This window comes from Colletotrichum orchidophilum (assembly GCF_001831195.1).
Source record: "Colletotrichum orchidophilum strain IMI 309357 chromosome Unknown Scaffold_17.1, whole genome shotgun sequence".
Lineage (NCBI taxonomy): Eukaryota > Fungi > Ascomycota > Sordariomycetes > Glomerellales > Glomerellaceae > Colletotrichum > Colletotrichum orchidophilum.
The window spans coordinates 309,899-331,703 of NW_019172973.1; the positions used below are offsets into that span (position 1 = coordinate 309,899).

The following is a 21,805-nucleotide window of genomic DNA, read 5'->3' on the forward strand; positions in this document are numbered from 1 at the left end:
GATAGTTAAGGGTGCGTTTCAGAGAGCAAAAAGGCTTCCGCGCGTCAACTATTTTCGTACCGGGCCGTATTCTGTGGTGGCCGCGAGCAACTCGGCAACCATTTAGTGCTCGTGGAGACTTCGCTCAGATATTCCATCCCCTCATTTTTTGGTCGCTCAACTTTTCCAAATTATGAAGGTCTCACCTGCCTGATCACCTGGTTATCTGAACATAATGTCTTTGAGACAAGAAACACAACATTCATTTCCAAGGGCCAAGGCTTCCGGCCGGCGACAAAGAACAACTTCACATCAATTCAGGCCTTCGGATCAAACGACATCAAGATATAAGTGCAACGCAAGTATCATCGGCCGTGTAGAGGACGATATTGAAGCTGCTTTCTACGGCTGGTGATACCTCAGCTTCGAGAACGAGGGCCTGGAATGCGCGAATCTGGCCTGGCGTTGGATTGGTCTTGGGCTCATGCTGTCCACTTTCATCTGTTTACCGCGAACAGTGCACCATAGCCCGGAGGGTTCAACTTAGAATGTACTCATCAGACGTGACGGTGTGATCAAAGCGTGTTCGGTAGCCGGAGGAGCCGATATTGTGAGCGGAACACCGCCAAGTAAGCTCGATTAGCGGACGGGCTGATACGGCCGACGATGCGTGGACCCCTGAGCAGCTCAGGTTCCTAGCTATGCTGGTTCCATCCGATGGAAAACTGTAAGAGTGATGGCAAAGAAGGTATTCTCGGCTACGAAAGACTTGGATTCCGCGAAAAAGCAACGCAATCCGCTGGGCGTCAAGCAAAGAGGACTGTTCGGCTCAACTGCATTTCTATTCAACAAAGAAAATCATGATGGTCACTGTATTTAAATACTTGCCCGCGTTTCACTTGCTTACGATACCTTACGAGATAGGTTCAAGTTCTCCCACCTCTCAAACTATTTCTCAGTCACTCTGATCTTAACTAATCGATGATCATGCTTATCAAAAGCGCAGTCGCTGCCTGTTTAGCCACCACTGCCCTGGCCGAAACCCAGTTGGGATTTTGCTATGGCTCCCAGAACGAAGATTGGTCATGCAGGGGCTACGAAGACTTCAAGCGGTACTTCGAGAATGCGAAGACTCTAGCTTCCGCTGAAGGGAAGCAATTCACATCAGCTCGCCTCTACACCTCCATCCAGTGCGGCACCACGAACGACCCGATCTCGGCGTACAAGGCCGCTATCGATACCGATACCAAGATTCTCGTCGGCCGGTGGGCCAGCGCCTGTGATGAATCCTACAGCCATGAGCTGGAATCTCTTCTGAGCGCTTCTTTTCAGTACGGCAAGGCTTTCACCGATCTGGTTGTCGGCATCTCCGTCGGTTCAGAAGATTTATACCGAAAGACCTCAGCCGGTAACGAACAGGGCGCCACCGCTGGGGATATTGTTAAATATATCGGAGAGCTCCGGTACGTGATCCATAATGAAATCAATGCATTGGAGAACATACCCGTTGGCCACGTCGACACCTACACTGCTTGGATCCGTCCCGAAAATGCTCTTGTTGTCGATGCCGTCGACTGGCTTGGGCATAAATCCTTCCCCTACTGGGAGTCCAACGAGTCCAACGCTATTGAAAACGCCCCCAACCTGTTCTGGTCTGCCCTTGAAAAGACAAGGAGCTCTGCACGTGGCAAGGACGTCTGGGTCACTGAAACTGGATGGCCGCATGGTAAGCCTCGCCATCACATCTTCATGTCTTTCGATATCTCGGATGCTGATTTCTTCTCCAAGCTGGCCCCCTTTCAGGCGCTGCCGTTGCTTCTGTCGAAAACGCCCATTTGTATTGGAGCAATGTTGGTTGCGCCCTCTTTGAACAGGAAGTCAATGTCTGGTGGTACATTCTGGTCGATTCCAATGCCAACCAGCGCGAGGTCGAGTTTGGTCTTACAAAGACTGGTGATGTCTCGAAGCCTGTCTTTGACCTGAAATGTAACGAAACTCGTCGGGTTTAACATGAGCATATTGCGGAAGTTCAGCGAACAGGTTTCAGTAGATATGTATAAGGGAGCAAACTTTAATACTACTTCTCATACACCTAGAGCCCTTCTGATTTTCCTTTTTGATCGTTGGCATTTTCGTGTTCTCTTCGGCGGTGTTTGGCGTTCCGCGTCGAGTTGTAGTTTGGTTGGGGATGCTAGCCTAGGTCTGATAGATTTGATGGCTAGCTGTAATAATCGCATCAGGAGAGATCTCCTTTAGTGTTCTAAAACTTTTTCTTACTGTCCGGTATCCTCTAATTTGCCATGACAATACTGAGCTTGCAGCATAATTTAACCTTTTGTAGGCTCATCGCGGAAGTCAAGCTCTAGCTGATCGAAATAAGCGGGGAGAGAACGACAAATAATAGATGAGGTAGTTCATCGAGTGGTCCATTAGTAAAGCAGCTCAGATGAGGTTTAACAGTTCCCTAGTAACCGTTATGTGGCGAAGCATAGCGCGGTGGCTGCTTAATATAAGAGGTTGGATCGTGGGCTAAACTAAAGACTATATAGCTGCTTTGACGTTATCATGGCATTTGCGACATGGAGACACGCCCGAGTGTTGGCTCTACCAGCCCAAAAGAAAAAAAGAAAGAAAGAAAAAAACCCCCATTCATCTTTCGCGTGAAGCCCGAAGATTTAGGGTTGAGGATCTATCAGGCAGTACAGGTCTCAGTCTTGTAACTCGAAAAAGGATTTGGGTTGCAACTGCTGAGGGGACAAAGCATCCGCTGTATGACGCGGAAAGAAAGGGATGTTGTATCCGTACCTAAGAGCGATTAGGCTTTTCTCATCAAGTGTTCATTAGTACCGGGGGTGACTGAGGGCAAGATTAGGCGAGTTTCCATAGAAGATTCCTTGAATTGAAAAGTCCAAGTCGCCAAATTAAGCATATGGGATTTTTCATTAGCGATGACCAAAATCCCCGTTTCCGCTGTCGTAACAATGATTGTGTTTCCACGTGGGTAGCATTTTCCGCGTCATTGGCCTGTCTCATGAACCCTGTATCCTTGGCTCTCACAGAGCATCCCCGCACCAACGCACCAACTCATCATCAGTGGCACCACAGATCCTTGGATGGCAGAGCACGATCTTTTCCCATCCAATGTTTGTGTCAGAGCTCCTCACGCCCGTCCCCATGCCAAGCCTTCCTCCTTGCTGGCAGCCTCCGCCACAGCAAACATGGGCGTTTTTCTCAAGCCCCTTTCCCTGTAGGAAATGATCGACCTTGATAGACTGAGGCGTTGTGGATTTGCCACACTTGGAGTACAAAAATACGCCGGTTACGTGGCGCGATTTTGGCGCTGCATTGTTCCAACAGCTGACGATTGATAATTTGACTTCACGACCCATAGCCCTAATTGGCATACCCATAGTATCAATGTTGAACAGATGTGTTCTCGCCGTTGTGGCGCTGTCGACCTTGAGCGATGCTGCTTCGACAAGCCCTCGCATTTTCAACTACAGCGCTCTGAGTTTGAGGGAAGTCGGTGCTCGTAACACAGATGTAATCAACCCCTGGAACAATATGGATTATATTCATGCTGAGCAATGCGATTTCAGGACTGGAGGATATGGCTTGAAAAGGACGGAGATCCCATTTCCTTTTGGCATGACGTGCCAGTTTGGCCGGATGAGAGCAACAAACAAGTGGTGAATCTCGTCGTCGAAGTACCTAGGTGGCAGGACGGCAAAATTGAACTCAAGAGGAACGAACCCCTAAGTGAGTAGCCTCCGATTCTAGGTCGCCTTCTCAAGTTGACACCCTTATCCGTTTGAGATCCTATCGTTCACGACTCTTTGAACGGCGCTCCTCGGTATGTGGAGAACGTGTGGCCACATAAGTCATACCCTTTCATCTACGGCTCTATCCCGCAAACATGGGAGAGTCCAAACTACAACCATTCCTTCACTCGCCTCCTGGGAGACAACGACCCTGTAGACCTCTTCGATATCGGTCAAGAGTAAGTCACAGAGTGACTCTAGGGGTAGGCCTTGTGTTCGATACTGAGACTAATATCACATTCAGCCGCGGTTACGTCGGTCAGGTGAAACAAGTCAAGATTCTCGGTGGTCTTGCCTTGGCTGACGTAGGTCTATAATGTTGTCGGCTAATTGTGTGAGGTGTGCTGATACTATTCTTTATAGGACAACGAAACGGACTGGAAAATTCTCGGCATCGATGTCAAGGATCCCATGGCATCGATCATCAACTGTGAGAATATTGGCAAATTTGAGAGATAATAGTCCATGAACTGACTTGTCCTAAGCGTTCGAAGATGTTGAAAAGTATCGCCCTGGAACCATCAAGACATTCCGAGACTGGTGGGCAGTGAGTGTTCCAGTCATAACCCTTGAATGACCCGACTAACGAGTGTGCAGCATTACAAGGTGGCCCGTGGTGACCCAGTCATAAATATTATCGGGGACTGGTACCAGAATGTCACCTATATGCAGAGCGTCATCGAGGAAAGCCACACGACCTGGGCAGAGTTGATCAGAGGGGAGGTCGACTCTAACGAAATCAACTACAACCAGACCTCTCGACCGGACGTTGAAAACAGCTTTTTAAATAAGAGCTCAACTACAGCGAGATTTAACATTCCAGCAGAGAGCAGGGTTGATCCTGCTGCTCCGAGGCCGGAGAAAGCTGAACGTTGGTATTACCTGGACAGCGACTCCAATTTGATTGTTGTTCCCGAGACACAACGTACATTTCTCAACCGACAACAAGCCTAGCTTTTTTTTTTTGTGTTGAAAAGAGCTTCGTGTTCTTTCAAACTCACGGAGTGTCATCAGCAGTCTGTATTGATTTCGGGGTCACTGATATTGACGAATTGAGGGTGTTGATGGAAGTGGGATCTCTCTGTGGCTCAGCAGGCTTTGCGGGTAGAAGTAACGAGTAATGGACGACACAAGAAAGTACCAAATTTGATCTAGACGCCTGGTATTATTAACGAATGATTTCCCTCGTTCCTATGCTTCCTTCTTCTCTTTCCACCACTTCGTGAAATCCGATTCTCTGACTCGCCCCCCTTCCTCTGTGCCTTCGTGGATTCTTCAGGTCAGAAGACCCACAAAATCCCGCAGCCCTACCCGCGAGCTTAATTCTGACTTTTCCCGATGTGACACCTTTCCCGCCCATCTTCAACGTCGTTCCTTTTTCCTGGCACTAGCTGTACATCAACTCAAGCACTCGGGTAAGCCGTCACGTTTCCCGGTCCACATATTGAGCTCAATTCATCATCGTAACGAAGTCGTTGTATGGTTGCCTTTAAACACAACGACTGAAGAAAATTTGCATGCAACAAACGAAGTCTCTTTCATGAGTCAGGCGCCCTATCGACCCCCGCCAACATTAGTTTTCGCTCGTCGATACACTATCATATCAGCGTCCAAATCAGGAAATCGTCAACAATGGATGTCTCGGTCGATCACCCAGAGGAGTTTGACAGGGATATGTTTGATGACCGAAATCCAGTCCAAGCCAGTATACCATCTGTTGCCACATACCTTGGAGCCGATGCATCACAAACGGAATACATCAACCCAGTCAAAACCATAGGGGATTTATCGACTCTCATGGCCAATGAGGGTGGCAAGTCTAGCCAAAACAGCGCAAGCCAGCAAAGAGATAGGGGACGAGACGTCAAACGGAGTGCCCGCGAACTACCCAGCCGGAAGAAAAGCCCAGAGCAACCGTACAGACACGTCAGGCAATCGGCGAAAGTAGAGAAGAAGAAGTCCAAAAAGTGGAAAAGCAAGACCGCGGATTCTTCAAAGCTTTCCTCCGAGTTGAATCGCCTCCTCGTCGGCGACGACACCACCGCCGGCACCTCGCTCGGAGAATCGCCTACAGCGTATAAAGTTCAACACCCTTTACGAGCTGCCCTACACAATCTTCCAGGCTTTGCATTCGACGATGAGCTCGACAGCATCATATTTGGGAAGCATCGACGCGTCTCGTTCGGCCTTGCAGAACTCATGGAAGAAGGTGGGCGTGACGCAATCAAAGTCTGGCTCGAAGAGTTCCTCTTGCTCGCTTTTCAGACGATGGAAACCATAGTCGCACGCTATCCTCGGTACAATGATTTGGATGAGGTTCCGATGGGATTCGTCTTCCTGGTCAGAGAGATGGAGTCGGCCACCGAGAAGTCGCCAGCGTATCCGACTTTTTCACGGGCCCGGAGAGTCATGGAGAGACGGATTCGTCAAAGCTACGACTTGCGAAGGCTAATTGATTGGGTCCTTGATGCTCGTCGACGATTTCTTGAATCCAAACCAAAGCCTATGCCTGGCTTTGGGGTCTTTGGACAGATGGTATTGGAGGAGGGAACGGAGCTCGAGAAGCAGTTATGGGCAGTCGTCGATGCGAAGACAAGCGGTACAGCAAGATATACATTATTTTGAGATGTCAAAGACAGTTTAGTTTCAGGCTTTGAAGCATGTTCATCATCAACCATGTGAGGGAGGGAAAGTGGAACTCCGCCTCCTCTATAACGACCTTGCTCCTATTTTTGAATAGACTCGTGACTGCGGACTCTTGCCTTTTCAGCGTCGTTTACGTCCCCTGAGACCTTCTTTGCCACATATCTGCCCGGGTGCCAGATAGAGAGCAGAATCACCGCCAAGACCACGGGTGCAAACTCGAGCACGCCAAAGAAGACCTCGTTCGAGTAGAGATATCCCCCAAGACCCTCCGCAGTCTCGGCAAGACGGAAGCAGGTCCGTAGGTAAATGAGCAACGTCGCCGCCGAAAACACAGCCACAAATGTTGTATGCCTGTGCTCCCTGATTGAGGCTTTAGCGCGGAAGAGGAAAATCGACGTGGTGATGACGAAGCATCCGATGGAAAAGACCTGGTACGCGAGGCCTCCGAGCAAAATGTTGTTGGCAGTGGTCGGGTCCTCGCGGCGTGATTGCTTGACTCCGATCAACGCGGCACCCGAGATTTGCGTAATGGTCGCGATGGCGTCCGACGTGATGAAGAACCACAAGACCACCTTGGGCGGCAACGGCGAGAACTGTCTCCCGAGACGGTGGATGAGCGCGGAGAGAATCGTGTAGATACCGGCGGAGAGGAAGACTGGTGCCGTGACAATGAAGAAGTAGTTGAGGATAAAGTAGATGAGGTTATACGGGTTGGCTTTGGCGGAGAGGGAGCGGGCGACGTAGCCGACGATTTCGAATAGGAGGCCAATGGGGAAGGTGACGAAGTACCAGCTGCGGTAGCGGATGACCTGCCACGTGTGGACGAGGAGGAGGAGGAGGAAGAGAGCGTCGGCGAGGACAGTGAGGACAAAGGATGGGGTGTAGCCGTAGATTATTACTGGCGTGTCCCATCTTCCTCCGGGGTTGACGAAGTTTGGGTCGACATAGCCGTATGTGCCTTTGTCGGTAATGTTAGAGACGAGCCATGAACGTTTCACCGCCTAGGAAAACTTTCTCACCTCTTTTCTCACTCATCGTTTCGTTTTTGAGAGGCTTCGCCTAAAAGCGATTTTGGGATGGAGACTTGGCGGTCTGGTTTGGGAGAGAATGTGAACTGCTAGGCCTCATGTCAACGGAGGGATCCTTCAGATGGAACGGTAGCCTTTTAGTAGCGGCGATACGGGCAGATAATAGGGGGTTCCTTCACAAGAGACGTGTCGGTGACTGAACGATCTGTTCAGGGATGGTATCATACCGCAGATCGAAAACTACGGTTCGGAACGGCCTGCCAAGCTGAGACCTCGTGGCTGTTCACCCTTGTCGATGCTAGTCGGTGGGGCTTGGGGTCTGTAAGGCATGCCCTGCGAGCCTTGACATATCTACCTGAGCTGCATCTGTACTTACTTTCCAATATCTGCCCCCGTTGCCTCATGAGACTGCTTGCTCAGCATACCGTCAGACTTTTTGTACATCAGCTGGAAGAGTCACGGCTGGCTGGTATCAAGTTACCCCCGCACACATCAGAGACCACTTGGCCAGGAAGAGATGAACTAGAATTATGATCTTCGTCAAAGGTCATTATTCCAGGGTCGAGGTCTATGAATCATCATTCCGTATACCCTTGTCTGGTCTTTAAGCCACATTCTTATTTAGACAAGCCTGCATGACATGCACGTGGGCGTGCTCGTTTTGGATATCCAGCCGACTCGGAGCCCACCGTAGGGCCCTTCTCGGCCGATACAAGATGTAAGTGCTTAATACATATCACTATTGCCCACGGGTTGTTCACAATACTGTCTTGAATTGCTCATCAGATTCACTCCTGCCTTCATGGCCAAAAGGTCATATAATTTCTCGTAAGGTAAGCCGAAAAGAGGATCCTCACGTAAGGGTCTTCAGTTCCAGATATCGGGTTTTCAGGCAGGCTCTACCAGTCAGTAGCAATGGAGACATTCGGTTTTTCTATTTCCTCGATCCAAGTGGTCTATCCTGCGAATTGATTGCCATTTCTGTAATGTCCTCCGAGCAGGAGCTCGCACTTCGGCAATGCCAAGAAGCCCGAGGTCCGGGGTTTAGTGGGGCTCCAAGCCGTTGCGGCACATGATTTCAATGTGGCGCAGAGTATAGAAGATTCAATTCTCTTATTTATCTTGCACTTTCCTGGGATTAAGCGTCAAGTTGCTGATGGTGGCGATTTATCACAAATTCTTTCGGTTACAACTGATATTTTGAAGAACAATACTGCTGATTCGAGAGTCGGCTTTCCGGCAGCAAGATGAAGCAGGCTTGAAATGGCTATTGCCATGTTCTGAAATTCTACAAAGATTATGTATCCAAAGTTGACCTGAATGGACATTCTCTCTGGAAGAAACGGTGGTGATTTGCTGTGCCTCAAACAAGTGACTAAATAATAATTACCCCACGGAGTTGAGAAGTGTCCTTGTCCACGCGACTAAAGTCAAGAAGTTGATAAAGATCAAAGTCCCGATATTCCAGGGTATTTTTTCCTCAATCAAGTGCTTGGAGGAACAGCTGGTTGGTTTGCTGTGACTGCTGCAGGTGGATCGCTGTGTCGTGCTGTGGGATGAAGACCACTCCGTTAGTGGAATCGCAGGACTGGATCTTCACTCCTGTGTAAGTCAGTTTCAGAGAAAGAACATGAGGTCTCCGAGACATAATCTCATCCATCGAGTCGCTTATGGGAGCACTTGCCAAAGATGCCAAGTAACTTAAGGTAGTCTCGTCGTACTGGAGAGCAGACAGGCAAGGCCGGTGATGGGTATCACGTCTATTGTCTATACATTACTATTCTATTTTCATATACTCGTCATGCGTCTGCCTCATTTCTGAATGGCAAACGCCTCTCGTGCTGTCCTACTACTCCTCGCAAGACTGTCGCCGAACCTGATGAAGATGAAAGGGATCACTCCCATTGCCAACGCAATGAACCCCAAAACCGACGGAGCCCAGTGGACGCCAAGGTTACCGTACATCTTGCCTGCCGCCAGAGGCAGCGTGATGGCTCCGATTGAGCGCGTCATGCTGGCTGCTGCATGTGCCGAGGCAGAGTATTGCCGAAAAACGTCGGTCAGGTAGTTGATCATGCCCATGAAAAGCAGGTTGAATCCGCAGCCGAAAAGGACTCCACTAAACATGGGCAGAATGGGGGATGTGGAGGGCCATACGGTCCAGCCAAGCCAAAATAGAGCGATGACCATCCTGGTGAAATGAGCGTTAACCATGACGCCCAGTTTGTTTGCATATAATTTGACATGGATGAATCAACATACTGGGGAGCAGCTATGCATGCCAGAGGCAGTCTGCGATTGATCGGCTTCTGAGCCCATTCTGCTCCGGCTTTGACTTGTTTGCCATGATACCATGTCCAAGACGAGAAGATGACAAGCGCAAAGAAGACTCCAAGGACCACTGGCCAGACACGTTAGCTTATTCGGCTTCAAAGTTCGGCAAAGGGGTCATCTCACCTGGCAGAAACGCAAGTCCAGCCATTCCTGGCGACATGCCATAGAAATCTCGGAAGACGAATGGATATGCCTGGAATAAGAGATAAAACACAGAGTACGCCATTGTGAGATACGCAGACGTGGCCATGAGGATCGGTTCGGTGAACAGGAGCTTCATGGGTCGAAGGAAGATCTTCCGCACGTTGAATGGCTGCAACTCCAGTTGTTGTTGCTCTTTCCCATCGACTACGCCCTTGTTCCGCTTTAGCTGCCTCTCAGCTGCCTGATTATGAAGAACAGGTGCATATGTCTCGGGCAAAGTGAGAACCAGGGGCAGTCCACAAATCGCGAGGATGCCAGCGATCCAAAATGGCCATCGCCAGGACACCGGGGACGAGAAACCTGAGACTATCGGTCCAATCAGTGGGCCGACAGTCGTGACCGACATGTAGAGTGCCATGGCGTTTCCTCGAACCGCGGGGTTATCGAGTATATCGGCATAGAGCCCGCCGATAACAGTTGTTGGCGCTGCCGCGTTGATGCCGCAAAGAAGACGGAAGATGAGCAGAACCGGATAAGTCGGGGCTCCGGAGCAGGCCAACATGAAGACAATGTATCCGCAATATGTGCCGATGAGTACCGGACGTCTTCCAATATACTCGCTTAATGGTCCAAAGAGCAAGGGCCCAAGCACGTATCCGCACATGAAAAGCGAGTTGAGAAGGATAAGGTGGACGCGATCAGAGACTCCGAACTGCTCGCTAATTGCATCCATTGCCCCTGAAGGCATCGATGATCCGAGATTGCCATTGAAGGTGCATGTAAAGCCGGCCACCACAATGTGCAGCTTGCGCATCTGAGATAAATTGTTAGACTACTCACATGCAGTCTTTCTTGAAGCATAACTTGATTTCGGATGATAGATTTGACTCATCGTTCAGTCGAAACCTTGTTTTACGCAAAAGCCAGTGCACTTACAGGTGACAACGTCGTAGCGTCAAGCAGATCCTCCCTCAATTCCTTCAAAGATGAACCGTCAGACGTGTCGCCGCTCGTCTCCACATCGGTCATGGGCTCTCGTTTGGTGTCCCCATTCTCTTCGTCGGTATATTCGAATGGGCGCGCGTCCATCGTAGGCATTGATCACTCAAGTGGTTGTGGTCCTGACTGTGCATTTTGGTATGACCAGACTGAACCAGCCGGTTCCTCTTATATGTCCCGGAAACTTCATCTTAGTCTATTGCTGCCCCAATATCAAGAAACTTTTTCAAGACCCTGCTAAAAATTTTTACGTATTTGGTTCCATTTTCCTCCTGCCTTCGAGATTTCGCAACTCTTCCGGGAGTACTGCAAATCATTTTCCATGGCTATCATCGGCTAAAGTGAATGATTCACAGCTGCCCGAGTTCCCGCAACTAACAGAGATTGAAGGCCAGTGAAGAATGGAAAGGTTTTTAATTGGCTCGCAGGGCCGAAACTGTAAATTTCTGCTGACATAACTTCCGAACCCGCGCCTCTCGGCAATTGAGTAATCCGCAACAACTTCCGACTTATATCCAGTCTGTCCACACCACCTCCACATCCGTCAGGGTTTGCGGCAAACAGGGCGCCTGTGATGCTACGATCGAACTCAGATTCCGCTCGGAAAATACAGGTCTAGACTGCGGCTTACTGCTAGAAGCGAGTCATGTCAGGCGTAGGGCGCAGAAGGGCGTCTTCCTCGACAGGTTCGGCATCTAACCAGGCTTCGAAAAAGCCGAGAACTAGTACGGCGCCCCCCGATGCTCCTCATTCCTGTGTCACTGGGCTCCTCCCACCTCAAGAAGCATTCTGACCGACACTTTTTGTCTCTGATTACCAGACGGAAGGGCTTGTGTGACATGCCACCAGCGGAAAGTGCGTTGCGACGTTCTCGAGAAGGGCGCGCCATGTTCCAAATGCCAGGTAAACAACATTGCCGACTGTCGGATCTTCGAGAAGAAGAAAACGAGGTCGTCTTCAGCAAGGGTGCCGCGGAGCCCCAATATCTCTATCCAACCAAGGCCAAATGCGACAGCACACGGCTCTAGACCAACAACCACACCGACAGCATCGAACGCAGCAAGTCCATGGGCGCCGGTCAACGTAGCCGGAGACTCGGGTCCGGACTCAACCCCAGGAAATGACTTCACTGCTCAGACTCACTATGCCACCGAGCTCGCAACGCGAAATCTGGCCGACTTCCTTGACCGGGAAGAAACGGGATATCAGGAATTCCTGCCAAGCGGCCGGCTATACTTTATCGGTACCGAGTTCTCAAACCTGAACTATCTCGTTCGGCAGCGATCTCAACGGCCCGATCAGCATGTTCTACATTTCGGGAGTCATCCCCTCGCCCCAAAGATGTCTTCAGTGCCACCCGAGGCATTAGAGCTTCCCATCAAGGCCTTGGCTGATGAACTCGTCCAAGCGTACTTTCTGCACATCAATCGTGGTATTCCCATTGTCGACGAAGAATTCTTCATGAAGAAGTATAACAACACCGAGACCAATGAAGACTTTGCCAGGACACGGCCATTGTCTTTGCTTTTGCTGAACGCCATCCTACTCGTCGGAGCCCATGTCTTGTCCAATCAGCGCGATGAGCTGAAGGCTATGAAAGCAGTCTTCTTCAAGCGAGCAAAAGCTTTGTTCGACTGTCGTTTTGAGCAACATCGTGAAATCTATTTACAGGCCGCTATCCTTCTGACCTGGCAATGCGACGACCTTGAAGATGTCATTTCGAACTCGTGGCACTGGATCGGGATCGCTGCTCGAACGGCGTATGGAATGGGTATGCATCGAGACGCTACACCATCGAGTTTGAACGTTATGGACAAACGTCTATGGCTGAGGTTATGGTGGACTTTGTATCAATATGATGTCTTGGTGTCCATGGCGCATGGTCGACCTCAAGCCATGTAAGTATATTGCCAAGCCAGGCCCCCACACTAATCTGTAATTTCTCCATCATACTCCATGCTGACTCCTGATCCTTGACGTAGCAGCCTGGAGGATTCCGACGTACCACTCATCGAAGAACGTCATCTCGAAGACACACCGGAAGCCGAGGCGTCCTTCATAGTTCAGCATACCCAACTGTGCATTATTTTCGCAAAGGTCATGAAGAAACGAGTAGCTCTCCGCTGTAAAGAAGAGGACAAGGTCACGGCCACAAAAGATGCCGACGCCGCCCTTGCTGAGCTGGTCACCAACCTACCTGAACGACTGCAGTTGTCCTCAAGGGATCCAGACATATGGCAGTCAATGTTCCACATCACCTACAACAGCTTTCTCATTCTTCTTCATCGGCCACCCCCTCGCGCACTACCGGGTCCCTCTTCAGTAGAGGCAGGCAACGACTTGAGCATATGTTCCGATGCAGCGGCTACAATCGCGTCCATCTTTGAGTCGTTGCGGAAGCGGGACATGTTGGCCGGCTTATGGCTTCCAAGCCTTCACATGCTCTTCACAGCTCTAGTGCATACATCAAGCCAGATGCACTCCAGCAACCCGATCGTCGCAGCCAAGTCGAAGCGTCATTCAGAGTCCATGATACAGACACTGCACGCAATGAAATCTCAGTGGTTATACGCACAGAGTCTGTTGAACCTATTCGAACCCAAACAATTTAGAGGCCGCGGCGGTATCCAGCAGTCCACCCAGCTGGGCCCTACGAGCATCCGGGTAGGCGGTGATGGAGAACAGGACCATCACCAAATCAGCAGCTCAAGGATCTCGCTGCCTTCCGACATTCTCAGATTTGACGATAGGAATTTTGCTGGACCGTCAGCATCTGTAGGGGAGGCTCATCCAGGGCGCCCTTTCATTTCTAGTTCGACTTATGCTTCGCAAAACACGAATACAACGCACGAGCATGGCCTCGCTAGAAATCCGGTGGAGCAGTATGCGGCGGCTGTAGTCGGGAACATGTCTCAAGACGGCCAGCATTACGGAACCGGCTTTGTGGGGGACGACATGGGCCTTACTGATGCTGATACCATGGATATGTTGCAGTTGCCATCGGCCCTGGAGTTTCTGCTGGCCGGTGCTGGCAACAACTTTGACTTCTAATACTTATAGAGCAGAACTCAGAGGGTCTCGGAAGAATCACGAGCACCGCGGCCAAGTCTGTCAGAATCTTGAAGCGCTGGTAGGATATTTGCCAAAGAATAGGCATTGGTATATTGTTACAAAGCCGAGGGACAGCAGTTACCAGTCAAAACATTGAATATCATATTTCAACGAATAATCAGGTGAAGTGTGATTCTCCATTTTGTGAAACTGCGCTATACAACTTGGCTAATAAAACATTTCATACCAACGTTGTCCTACATATCACTGAATTATCTGCCAAACCACATTAGTTGCCAAATGTATCATAAACGCTCTTACGCCAGTAGAAGAATCCCGCAAGCGGCGCTCCAGGACTAACAACAAGCCTACTGGCGATGGACCCCCAAAGAGCTCTTGAAGATGTATATTGTGGCCACGGGCACCCTAACCCAATAGGTCAGACTGGGTGAAAATACGATTACACCCGCACGACCCGTCAGTTTCTCCAAACTTTGTGAAAGGTTCTGTTGGCAGCTAATTCGCCGATCCGTCTAAGGGGGGCAGGGATTCACCAGAGTGTTCTTCGGTGGGGAAGTAGCCGGGGCTCTGTTCATGGCCGATGCGCGACATCTCTTCCTGAACGGTGCTGTGGATGCCTTCTGCTCCAACCACGAAATCGCCCTTGTATGCCTAGCCATCCTTTACGTGTATCTTTACGTGTACAAGCACGCCTTCCCTGAGCAACTCAATCTTATTCACCCGTTTTTCTGGAACAATTCTGTTCTTGATCTTCAGGTTATCTTAGAGAACCTGAAGAAGCATCTGTCTGTCAATAAAAACGGTAGGGTACCCGATGCTATTCGGAACTATGAAAAGTAGCGACGCAGCCGGGCTGTAGTGCCAGCCTCTTCTACGCCAACGTACCGAGATTCTAAATTATGGACAACTTCAGCGCTGGGCGGTTCCAAGGCTTTGCCATCCGAGCTGCGAAGACTGGGTCCCTGAACTTTGAAGAGTACGCCCGGTGACAGGCTGCTCTGCGAATCGTTGAAGAGCTTGAGTTAAGTTCATATGGTTTTTCAAGGCTTCCTTTCTCCGCCGGTAGTACTGTCAGACTGATATAAGTGACGTAACAAACGCGGCATGGGAAACTGGTCCGACATCTCCGTTTCGAACATTTTCTTGGTTTATACGACTTCGCAAAGAGCTATGCTTGGTTACTCTGGATGTTTAGCGCAACTACCCCTTCTTTCCAAGTCTCCCCTGTTGCGGAGGGGTTTGGCAAAGACCACGCCAAAAACTAATTCGAGCCTGAGTTGTGAGTGAAGCTCATATCACAATCAAGCATAGCCCGATGTAGTTATGAGGGACGCAGTGACAGACTCGCCTTACTATTTCGAGGTCGGCAAGGAACTCCGAGGCCATGTCCACGCACCAGTATCTAATTCATTGACTTCTGACCAGTTAACATCACGAGTGTTATCCTGGGCACGCGAAGACATGCTACTTGTAAATTCTTTTCCTCCGCCTCGAGACAGCTTGACATTATCTGGTACACAACAGCGTTTGCACAATTCTCAGTGCCATTCTAGTACTAGATTATCCAGCCTGTACAAGGATCGAGGCAAATCTCTTCGGCTCAACCTCGACGGCTTGCCCTGGCCTTTCGCTGGGCTTACAAAAGCAACTTGTTGTTGTAGGTTTGGCGCAGAACCAGTGCCTTGTCAAATTCCCACCATTTGACTTATTTGTCTCTCTGGGTAGCCCCAGTCATCGCTTTCTTAAGATTTGTAGTGTTGAAAAAGAATAAAAGATGAGGCCGCCCCAGCCTTGATGCGCAACGCCGGCGAATAAAACAAGAGATCTTAACCAGTCGGTAGGGTTCACTTCATGCTCAAACCACCAAACACCCGGTCCAGCTCCGCGCCTTGGTCGTTCAGCGGCATCTCGCTGGTCCCCGCTATCGCCGACGTCTGCTGCGCCGCCTCCTCCCCCTCGGCTGACCCGCCCACCTTTTCCGGCTCGAGTATCCGGGCTTCGCTGTCGAGCCAGCCGGGTGCGACCCTCCTCTTCTCAGCCAGCTCTCGCTCCTTTATCCTGAATTCGAGGTCCCGCAGATCACGCTCAGCGTCCTCCTGCATCTTCGTGATGTGTGCTTGTAGCGCACGACACGAGGCGATGATATCATCCGGGTGGGCAGCGTGTCCCGACTGCGAGATAACATACTTGGGTTTGTTTGCGGAGGTATCGCCACTCCCTGTCGCGGCTGCTGCGTCGTCGATGACGGCGGCGGGTACGCCTGTTGCTGAGGGAGGGAGGGCTGAGGGCATCGCCTTGTAGTTGTAGGAGAGGGTTGTTGCGGCGGGGAGGGAGATGAATGGGGAGACGGTCAGGGGCACCTGCTCGAGGAGCGGATGGGAGCCTATGGGAATGATTAGTGTCTCTAGATCGATACAGAAACAAATAAAGGGGGAATGCGTACGGTTGCTATACATGATGGATGGCAACTCTTGCCTTTGGTAGGTAGGTGTTAGTGTGCAAATGAGGGTGGGACCGGACTATATGAACCGTTTCGAGGGTCATACAAGCTCGTTCAGGGTAGCAAAATTCCTCGTTGGAGTTTCCTGATACTTGAAAGGCCCGTAGACGAGAGAGTGCGCAGATTGTCCTGTTTGCGCCAGTTGAGGGGAACTCGTCAACTACGCGCAACGCAAGGAAAGAGATGCATTGCGAATGCGTCTCAGTCCGAGGCCAGCGATCGGACACTGGGAGAATGTCGGTGGATAGAGCTCAGACCCCTCTGAGCGTTTAAGCGGGGCTCGAGGACAACCCTGCTGACCAATGACTAGTTGCCTGCTTCACCGCCTACTTCTTCTGATTACCTAGCAAATCTCCCACTTCCACCACTTTTCTCAAATTCATCACGTGGTGATAGCGATAAGAGCTTCACTTTCCCCTGCTCTGAGCCAAGCACCCCACCATGAAGGGTCTCACAGCTCAGCCAAAGCAGAGTCCTTTCAAGGATCTCTTTCACATCATCAGCATGTTGCCCACAACTATCCGCGCGCCTCCTTCGCTTGGAGACTTCACTCCAATTGAAGAGCACCAGGCGCAAACCCCCGAGACCTTTTTTGGGGGGAAGCCCGTCTTGTATTTCCATCACGAGGGTGCCAAAGCATGGATCCCGGCGTCGCAAAAGGGAAGCTTGGCCGTCTTCCCAGCTGACGCCTCGACTACGGCCTCGGCCCCCGATGGCACGACCTTAAGAGAGATTACCGAGGAGCTGGTGGAGCAGCAGGTTTCCGTCTTCGTCACTTCGGAGTATGATTCCCATCCAGCTACGTCCTTACTGCCTCCTACTAATACGCTGCCCAGGAACTTCACTATCTTCTCCCCAGCCCAAGGCGCTGGCGTGCAGATCCCCTACCCCTCCATCTCCATCCACGCCGTGAAGCAGGTCGGAACCATCTCCGAAGGCATCCCTCTTCAGGCCATCTGGATGCAACTGCAGCTTGCCGATGGCGGTGACGGTGACGACGACTTCGATACGATCGACTTGACTCTCATTCCCGCAGTCACCGCTGGCGCCCAGGCCGACATCCAAAAGTTCTACGACGCTATTTCAGCATGCTCGGATCTTCACCCTGACCCTGTCGATGAGGAGGATGAAGAAGAGGACGGCCGCATTATTTTCGAGGGCGAGCATGAGCCGGTCGAGGGTTATGAGGGAGTCCTGTATGGTGCCCCCGATGGAGGCTTGCCTCCTGCCTTCCCTGGAAGCGGAGGCTGGATTACGGCAGAGAACGTCCACGAGCACTTTGACGCCGACGGCAACTGGATCGGTCAAAATGGTCATCAGGACGAGGTGGATGAGGGAGGCCAACTGGGAGAGGGAGCCGGTCGGGTTCGCGATCACGACGAAGCCAACAACGGCGTCAACGGCCATGACGACCCGGATAACAAGCGTCCACGCGTTGACGAGTCATGAGCCGGTACGGCAATCGGTGCGTGGGAAGTGACGAGGAACGACTCAATTGATATCATGGATAGGAATCGGGCTCATGAAACCGACGTAAGAATATCATTCTTTTTCGCGTTGAACCGCAAGCACTGTCCTAAGTTTGGACATGGTAGACACTGGCTTTTTTGTATATTTAATTCGTTGATTGAGTGATTCTTGTATCTGTATCATGCTAATTGCTACTAGGTATTACAACATAAGACGCCGTGCTCAGCTTAGGAATATTCAACCCAGAAAAAAGTACTCGCTTTCCGTCGCTGGACGCAACACCCTAATCAATATGGTTCACTATGGGACAAAGGAAAATGTGTCGAGACCTAAACCCTCATATTTGGGCTGTGTCTCTCAGCTCCCGCAGTAAGGCTGTCTGGGGAGCTTAGCAGATAGTCCTCTTTGCTGTAAGCTCCCAAGCTGGTACCGCTGTCTTGGTGCTTGATGGGCCTTTCCAGATGCTTCTGGTCTCCAGCATTGGCGTTGGCGCTTCTTGTTCGCGTGGGACTTTCCACCGTCACCACTTTATCTCTAGACCCTCCTCTTCCGGCACTCCTGGGCGTCGGGTTGAGTGGTCGTGGTCCTCGGATCAAAGAACCGCTTCTCATCTCGTTTTCCTTCTCTTCAACTGCGGCATATAGCGTATCGAGGTGCTTGTTCCCCCCCGGTCGACTTTTGAGCACAGCAATGGAGTTCCTGGCCGATTTGATGGACTTGGTCCGCTTCGCAGTTGGACTCGTGCCAAGGGACAAGTAGTTTTGCCGGCCCATTTTGCTTACGCGGCTGTTGCTCCTGTCGGGACTGAATCCACCTCCCCTCAAATTTGGCAGCGTCGGACTGTCAGGATCCGAGATGGACGAACCAGCGCTGAATGTGCTCATCTGGCTGTTCATACGGCGAAGCTGGGCCACGGTAGACTGAAGTCCCATTACCGCGAAGTCTCGATGGTATGAGTCCCGCTTAGGTGAACTGGATGGCTTGAGCACGATCGCGGGGCACCCGGAACTAGAGAAGACACCCTCGACTCGGGACTCTCTAGGTGTCGGCTGTCTCGACAACGCGCGGTCACGAATAGGACTGGCCATGCCGCGCTTGTATCGCCTCGGTGTGGGAGATCCTCCACCTGAAAGGTTAGGACTTGGCAGGGGCCTTCGAGTTGGCGAACCAGGAACCGGAGACCCAGAGGCGCCGATCGATTGCCGCCCGGCGCGACCTGGGGAAGAAGGGCTATCGCGCGATCCCAACATATGTCCGTCTGGGCTACCCGTGATCAGGGCCTCTCGGTTTGGTGATCCCGGGCCAGCTTTCAAGTTCAAAGGCGGTGGAATGATGCTCCCCCTGGAACCGAAAGTCAACCTGTTGTTCGGCATTGGAGGCCGGCTACTGTTGTCCTCGGGAGACGTGCCCGGACTGGCTCTCATGCTAACAACACTGTTACTTGAGACGAGGAAAACGGGCTTCATCGACATGACGCTCTTCGGGCGTATGGTCTCGGGCGATGGTGCCAGGTCGGACGGGTGCATCATGATGGAGTATCGTGTCTGGAGCTGGTCGGCCGTGCTGCTACGCTTGACGACGTCCAGCGGTCTCGGCATAGGGGAATTGGCGACGGACTTCGAGTTCGTAGGAGTGCGCATCACGATTTCCTCTTCAGGTGGCGTAAGGCGTCGAAGGGGCGGCAAGCTGGAAGACTGGCGTTTGGGACTTCTTGGAGGCACTTCTGGCGGGCTTGGTGTGATGAACGGGTCGCATATTTGAGTATCGATGACGAGACTCCTCGGTTTCCTACCGCGGATGGTGCTGTCAGAGTGCCCAGTACCACCGGTTTTGCTGTCATCTTCGGGTTCATTGACACTATACAGAGTCGACAGAGATGACGAGGCATCGCTCCCGGGAGACTCTATCGACGCGCCGTTGTCGACAGACTTGCTCGGGGACTCGTGTTCGGATCGTCTGCTGGGACTCGATAGCCCAGTTGGCAAGATGTGTTCAACTTCCGGAGTTGTTTCACCAAATAAGCTGTCAGCATCCGAAACAGCCGACGACTGTGAAGTATTCCTCTTGTGGTGGTTCGGAGTCTGAACGAGCACCGGGACTACCATTCGCTTCGACGGACTAGGCGTGCGAGCCCGCTGGGCGTTCAGGTCCAATGCCTGGCCGACGTGTGTCAACACCTGAGTCTTTGTCGGGGATCGAGATCGAACGGGAGAATGGCTCTTGACTGGTGACGGGAGCTTCATCGGCGACTGAGCCTTGATCGGGGAATACGACTTTGTTGGCGACCCGCGCGGGGTCTTGACGCTGGACCCAGCGGATGCAGAAGCGGCCCTCTGCCGTGTGGCCGGCCGGCTGTTGGATGGCGTCCCACTCTGCAGCCTCTGCTCCGTTGAACGCAAAATATCGGCCAGGTCCGACTCCGTCGTCTTGTGCCGCAGTCGCTGTAACGGCACTGGCCGAGGTCCTGGTCCTTGTGGGCTCGGGGCCGCAGGCACTCCGCCCCTTGCCGCGGCGGCCAATTTCTCAGCCAGCTCGTACGATGCCGTCCTTGGCAACGGCATCCGCAAAGGCTGCCCACGCTGTGCCGGCATGCTGACCGGCCGAGGCTGCTCGAAGGAGTAATTTGCAAAGTCGTCCTGGAAATGTCCATCCGACTCACCCTTGTGTCCAAACAGATCCGGCAAAGTCGGCGTGCGGAGGATGAAGCTGTCGCGGATACTCAGCCGCCGGCCGTCACTCTGCACCCTAGGTCCGTGGATTGCATCCTCGTCGATCCAGCTGTTATTCCTCCTCAAGTGGCCCCCACGCTGCTGCCCCCCAGCAGCCTCCGCCGGCGCGCTGAACACGCTCCAAGTCTTACCCCTGGGCACGCTGATGATGGAAGAGAGCGAGCGGTGGGGGCGCTTTCCCTGGACCTCCACCATGCCAGCGTACGGCTCGCCCGGCTTCGGCTTCGTGAGGCGTCGCGGACGCGGGCTGGGCGTGTGGATTGAGCCGCCGTCCGAGTCGAGATCGAGTCTTGCTCTGGGTGTTGTCAAACCGGCTCTTGCGCGGGCTCGGTGGCGGCGGCCTGCTAGGGCAATGAGGACGAAGGCGAGGCAGATGAAGAGGAGGACGCCGCCTCCTATGGCGATGGCGAGTACGAGAGGTAGGGTCATCCCACCGCCGCCGCCGTCTCCCCCGCCTCCCTCTGCCTCCTGGCGAACGCGGAGTAGCAGGCTCGACATCACACTGGGGTGTGACTGAGGTGTCATGAGATGGTTGAGTCGGTAGTGCCTTCACCACACTAGAGACGAGATCCAATAGTTGACTGAGGGATTGAGGGCGATGAGACCATGAGTAGGATCTCTCATGGCGTAAGGGCGTTACCGATATTCACTGTCAAATTTTGCCCTTCCTTCGTCTGCTGTGTAACTCCCAAAGTGTTGGTATTAGGTATTAGATTAGGAGAGATTAGAGGACGGAAAGGAAACGGTTCTGGGATAGCACCTCAGGCAAGTGATAGCGTGTAAACAAGTGTCGAAAGAATGAATCCAAATACAGAATAGTAGAAGAAGTATGGCATAGAGCAAAGGAGGAAAAGGGTAGCGTTGGTAGGAGTGAATCACGAGGATGGGAGAAGAGGGCGATTCCGCCTCACGAAATAGAAATGGCGGGTGCATGCCCATGCCCGAAAAGGGTCCTCGCTGCCCAGAACTACCAACCGCCATCCGTGATGATGATTAAGTGGTTTTGTTTGGAAAGGGTCCAGTGGTGTTGGTCTCAGTCTAATCTAGCCACCGGGAATGCGTTGTCATCCCGTCGTCCTGGGG

General features: G+C 51.9%; 9 protein-coding genes across 9 annotated transcripts; 5 read left to right on the forward strand and 4 right to left on the reverse strand.

Moving 5' to 3' along the window:
* Nucleotides 1-960: 960 nt before the first annotated feature.
* CORC01_02979 (GPI-anchored cell wall beta-1,3-endoglucanase EglC) lies at nt 961-1,988 on the forward strand (the record flags this gene model as incomplete). The annotated part of the gene is made up of 2 exons (XM_022614629.1): nt 961-1,705; nt 1,768-1,988. The coding sequence occupies 2 exons, from the start codon at nt 961-963 to the stop codon at nt 1,986-1,988; spliced, it is 966 nt and encodes a 321-aa protein (XP_022478930.1).
* Nucleotides 1,989-3,396: 1,408 nt separating this feature from the next.
* CORC01_02980 (inorganic pyrophosphatase) lies at nt 3,397-4,754 on the forward strand (the record flags this gene model as incomplete). Its single annotated transcript, XM_022614630.1, has 7 exons — nt 3,397-3,501; nt 3,579-3,738; nt 3,796-3,979; nt 4,045-4,105; nt 4,164-4,230; nt 4,295-4,347; nt 4,398-4,754. The coding sequence occupies 7 exons, from the start codon at nt 3,397-3,399 to the stop codon at nt 4,752-4,754; spliced, it is 987 nt and encodes a 328-aa protein (XP_022478931.1).
* Nucleotides 4,755-5,432: 678 nt separating this feature from the next.
* Nucleotides 5,433-6,425, forward strand: CORC01_02981 (uncharacterized protein; the record flags this gene model as incomplete). Its single annotated transcript, XM_022614631.1, has 1 exon — nt 5,433-6,425. The coding sequence occupies one exon, from the start codon at nt 5,433-5,435 to the stop codon at nt 6,423-6,425; it is 993 nt and encodes a 330-aa protein (XP_022478932.1).
* A 101-nt stretch (nt 6,426-6,526) lies between these two features.
* On the reverse strand, nt 6,527-7,481 carry CORC01_02982 (RTA1 like protein; the record flags this gene model as incomplete). The annotated part of the gene is made up of 2 exons (XM_022614632.1): nt 6,527-7,404; nt 7,466-7,481. 2 exons carry the CDS (start codon nt 7,479-7,481, stop codon nt 6,527-6,529), a joined length of 894 nt encoding a protein of 297 aa, XP_022478933.1.
* Nucleotides 7,482-9,286: 1,805 nt separating this feature from the next.
* Nucleotides 9,287-11,041, reverse strand: CORC01_02983 (major facilitator superfamily transporter; the record flags this gene model as incomplete). Its single annotated transcript, XM_022614633.1, has 4 exons — nt 9,287-9,665; nt 9,737-9,875; nt 9,932-10,766; nt 10,889-11,041. The coding sequence occupies 4 exons, from the start codon at nt 11,039-11,041 to the stop codon at nt 9,287-9,289; spliced, it is 1,506 nt and encodes a 501-aa protein (XP_022478934.1).
* A 797-nt stretch (nt 11,042-11,838) lies between these two features.
* CORC01_02984 (fungal specific transcription factor domain-containing protein) lies at nt 11,839-14,002 on the forward strand (the record flags this gene model as incomplete). The annotated part of the gene is made up of 3 exons (XM_022614634.1): nt 11,839-11,854; nt 12,000-12,849; nt 12,937-14,002. 3 exons carry the CDS (start codon nt 11,839-11,841, stop codon nt 14,000-14,002), a joined length of 1,932 nt encoding a protein of 643 aa, XP_022478935.1.
* A 1,865-nt stretch (nt 14,003-15,867) lies between these two features.
* On the reverse strand, nt 15,868-16,479 carry CORC01_02985 (uncharacterized protein; the record flags this gene model as incomplete). Its single annotated transcript, XM_022614635.1, has 2 exons — nt 15,868-16,406; nt 16,467-16,479. The coding sequence occupies 2 exons, from the start codon at nt 16,477-16,479 to the stop codon at nt 15,868-15,870; spliced, it is 552 nt and encodes a 183-aa protein (XP_022478936.1).
* Nucleotides 16,480-16,964: 485 nt separating this feature from the next.
* On the forward strand, nt 16,965-17,972 carry CORC01_02986 (uncharacterized protein; the record flags this gene model as incomplete). The annotated part of the gene is made up of 2 exons (XM_022614636.1): nt 16,965-17,305; nt 17,360-17,972. The coding sequence occupies 2 exons, from the start codon at nt 16,965-16,967 to the stop codon at nt 17,970-17,972; spliced, it is 954 nt and encodes a 317-aa protein (XP_022478937.1).
* Nucleotides 17,973-18,322: 350 nt separating this feature from the next.
* CORC01_02987 (uncharacterized protein) lies at nt 18,323-21,220 on the reverse strand (the record flags this gene model as incomplete). The annotated part of the gene is made up of 1 exon (XM_022614637.1): nt 18,323-21,220. One exon carries the CDS (start codon nt 21,218-21,220, stop codon nt 18,323-18,325), a length of 2,898 nt encoding a protein of 965 aa, XP_022478938.1.
* Nucleotides 21,221-21,805: the final 585 nt, after the last annotated feature.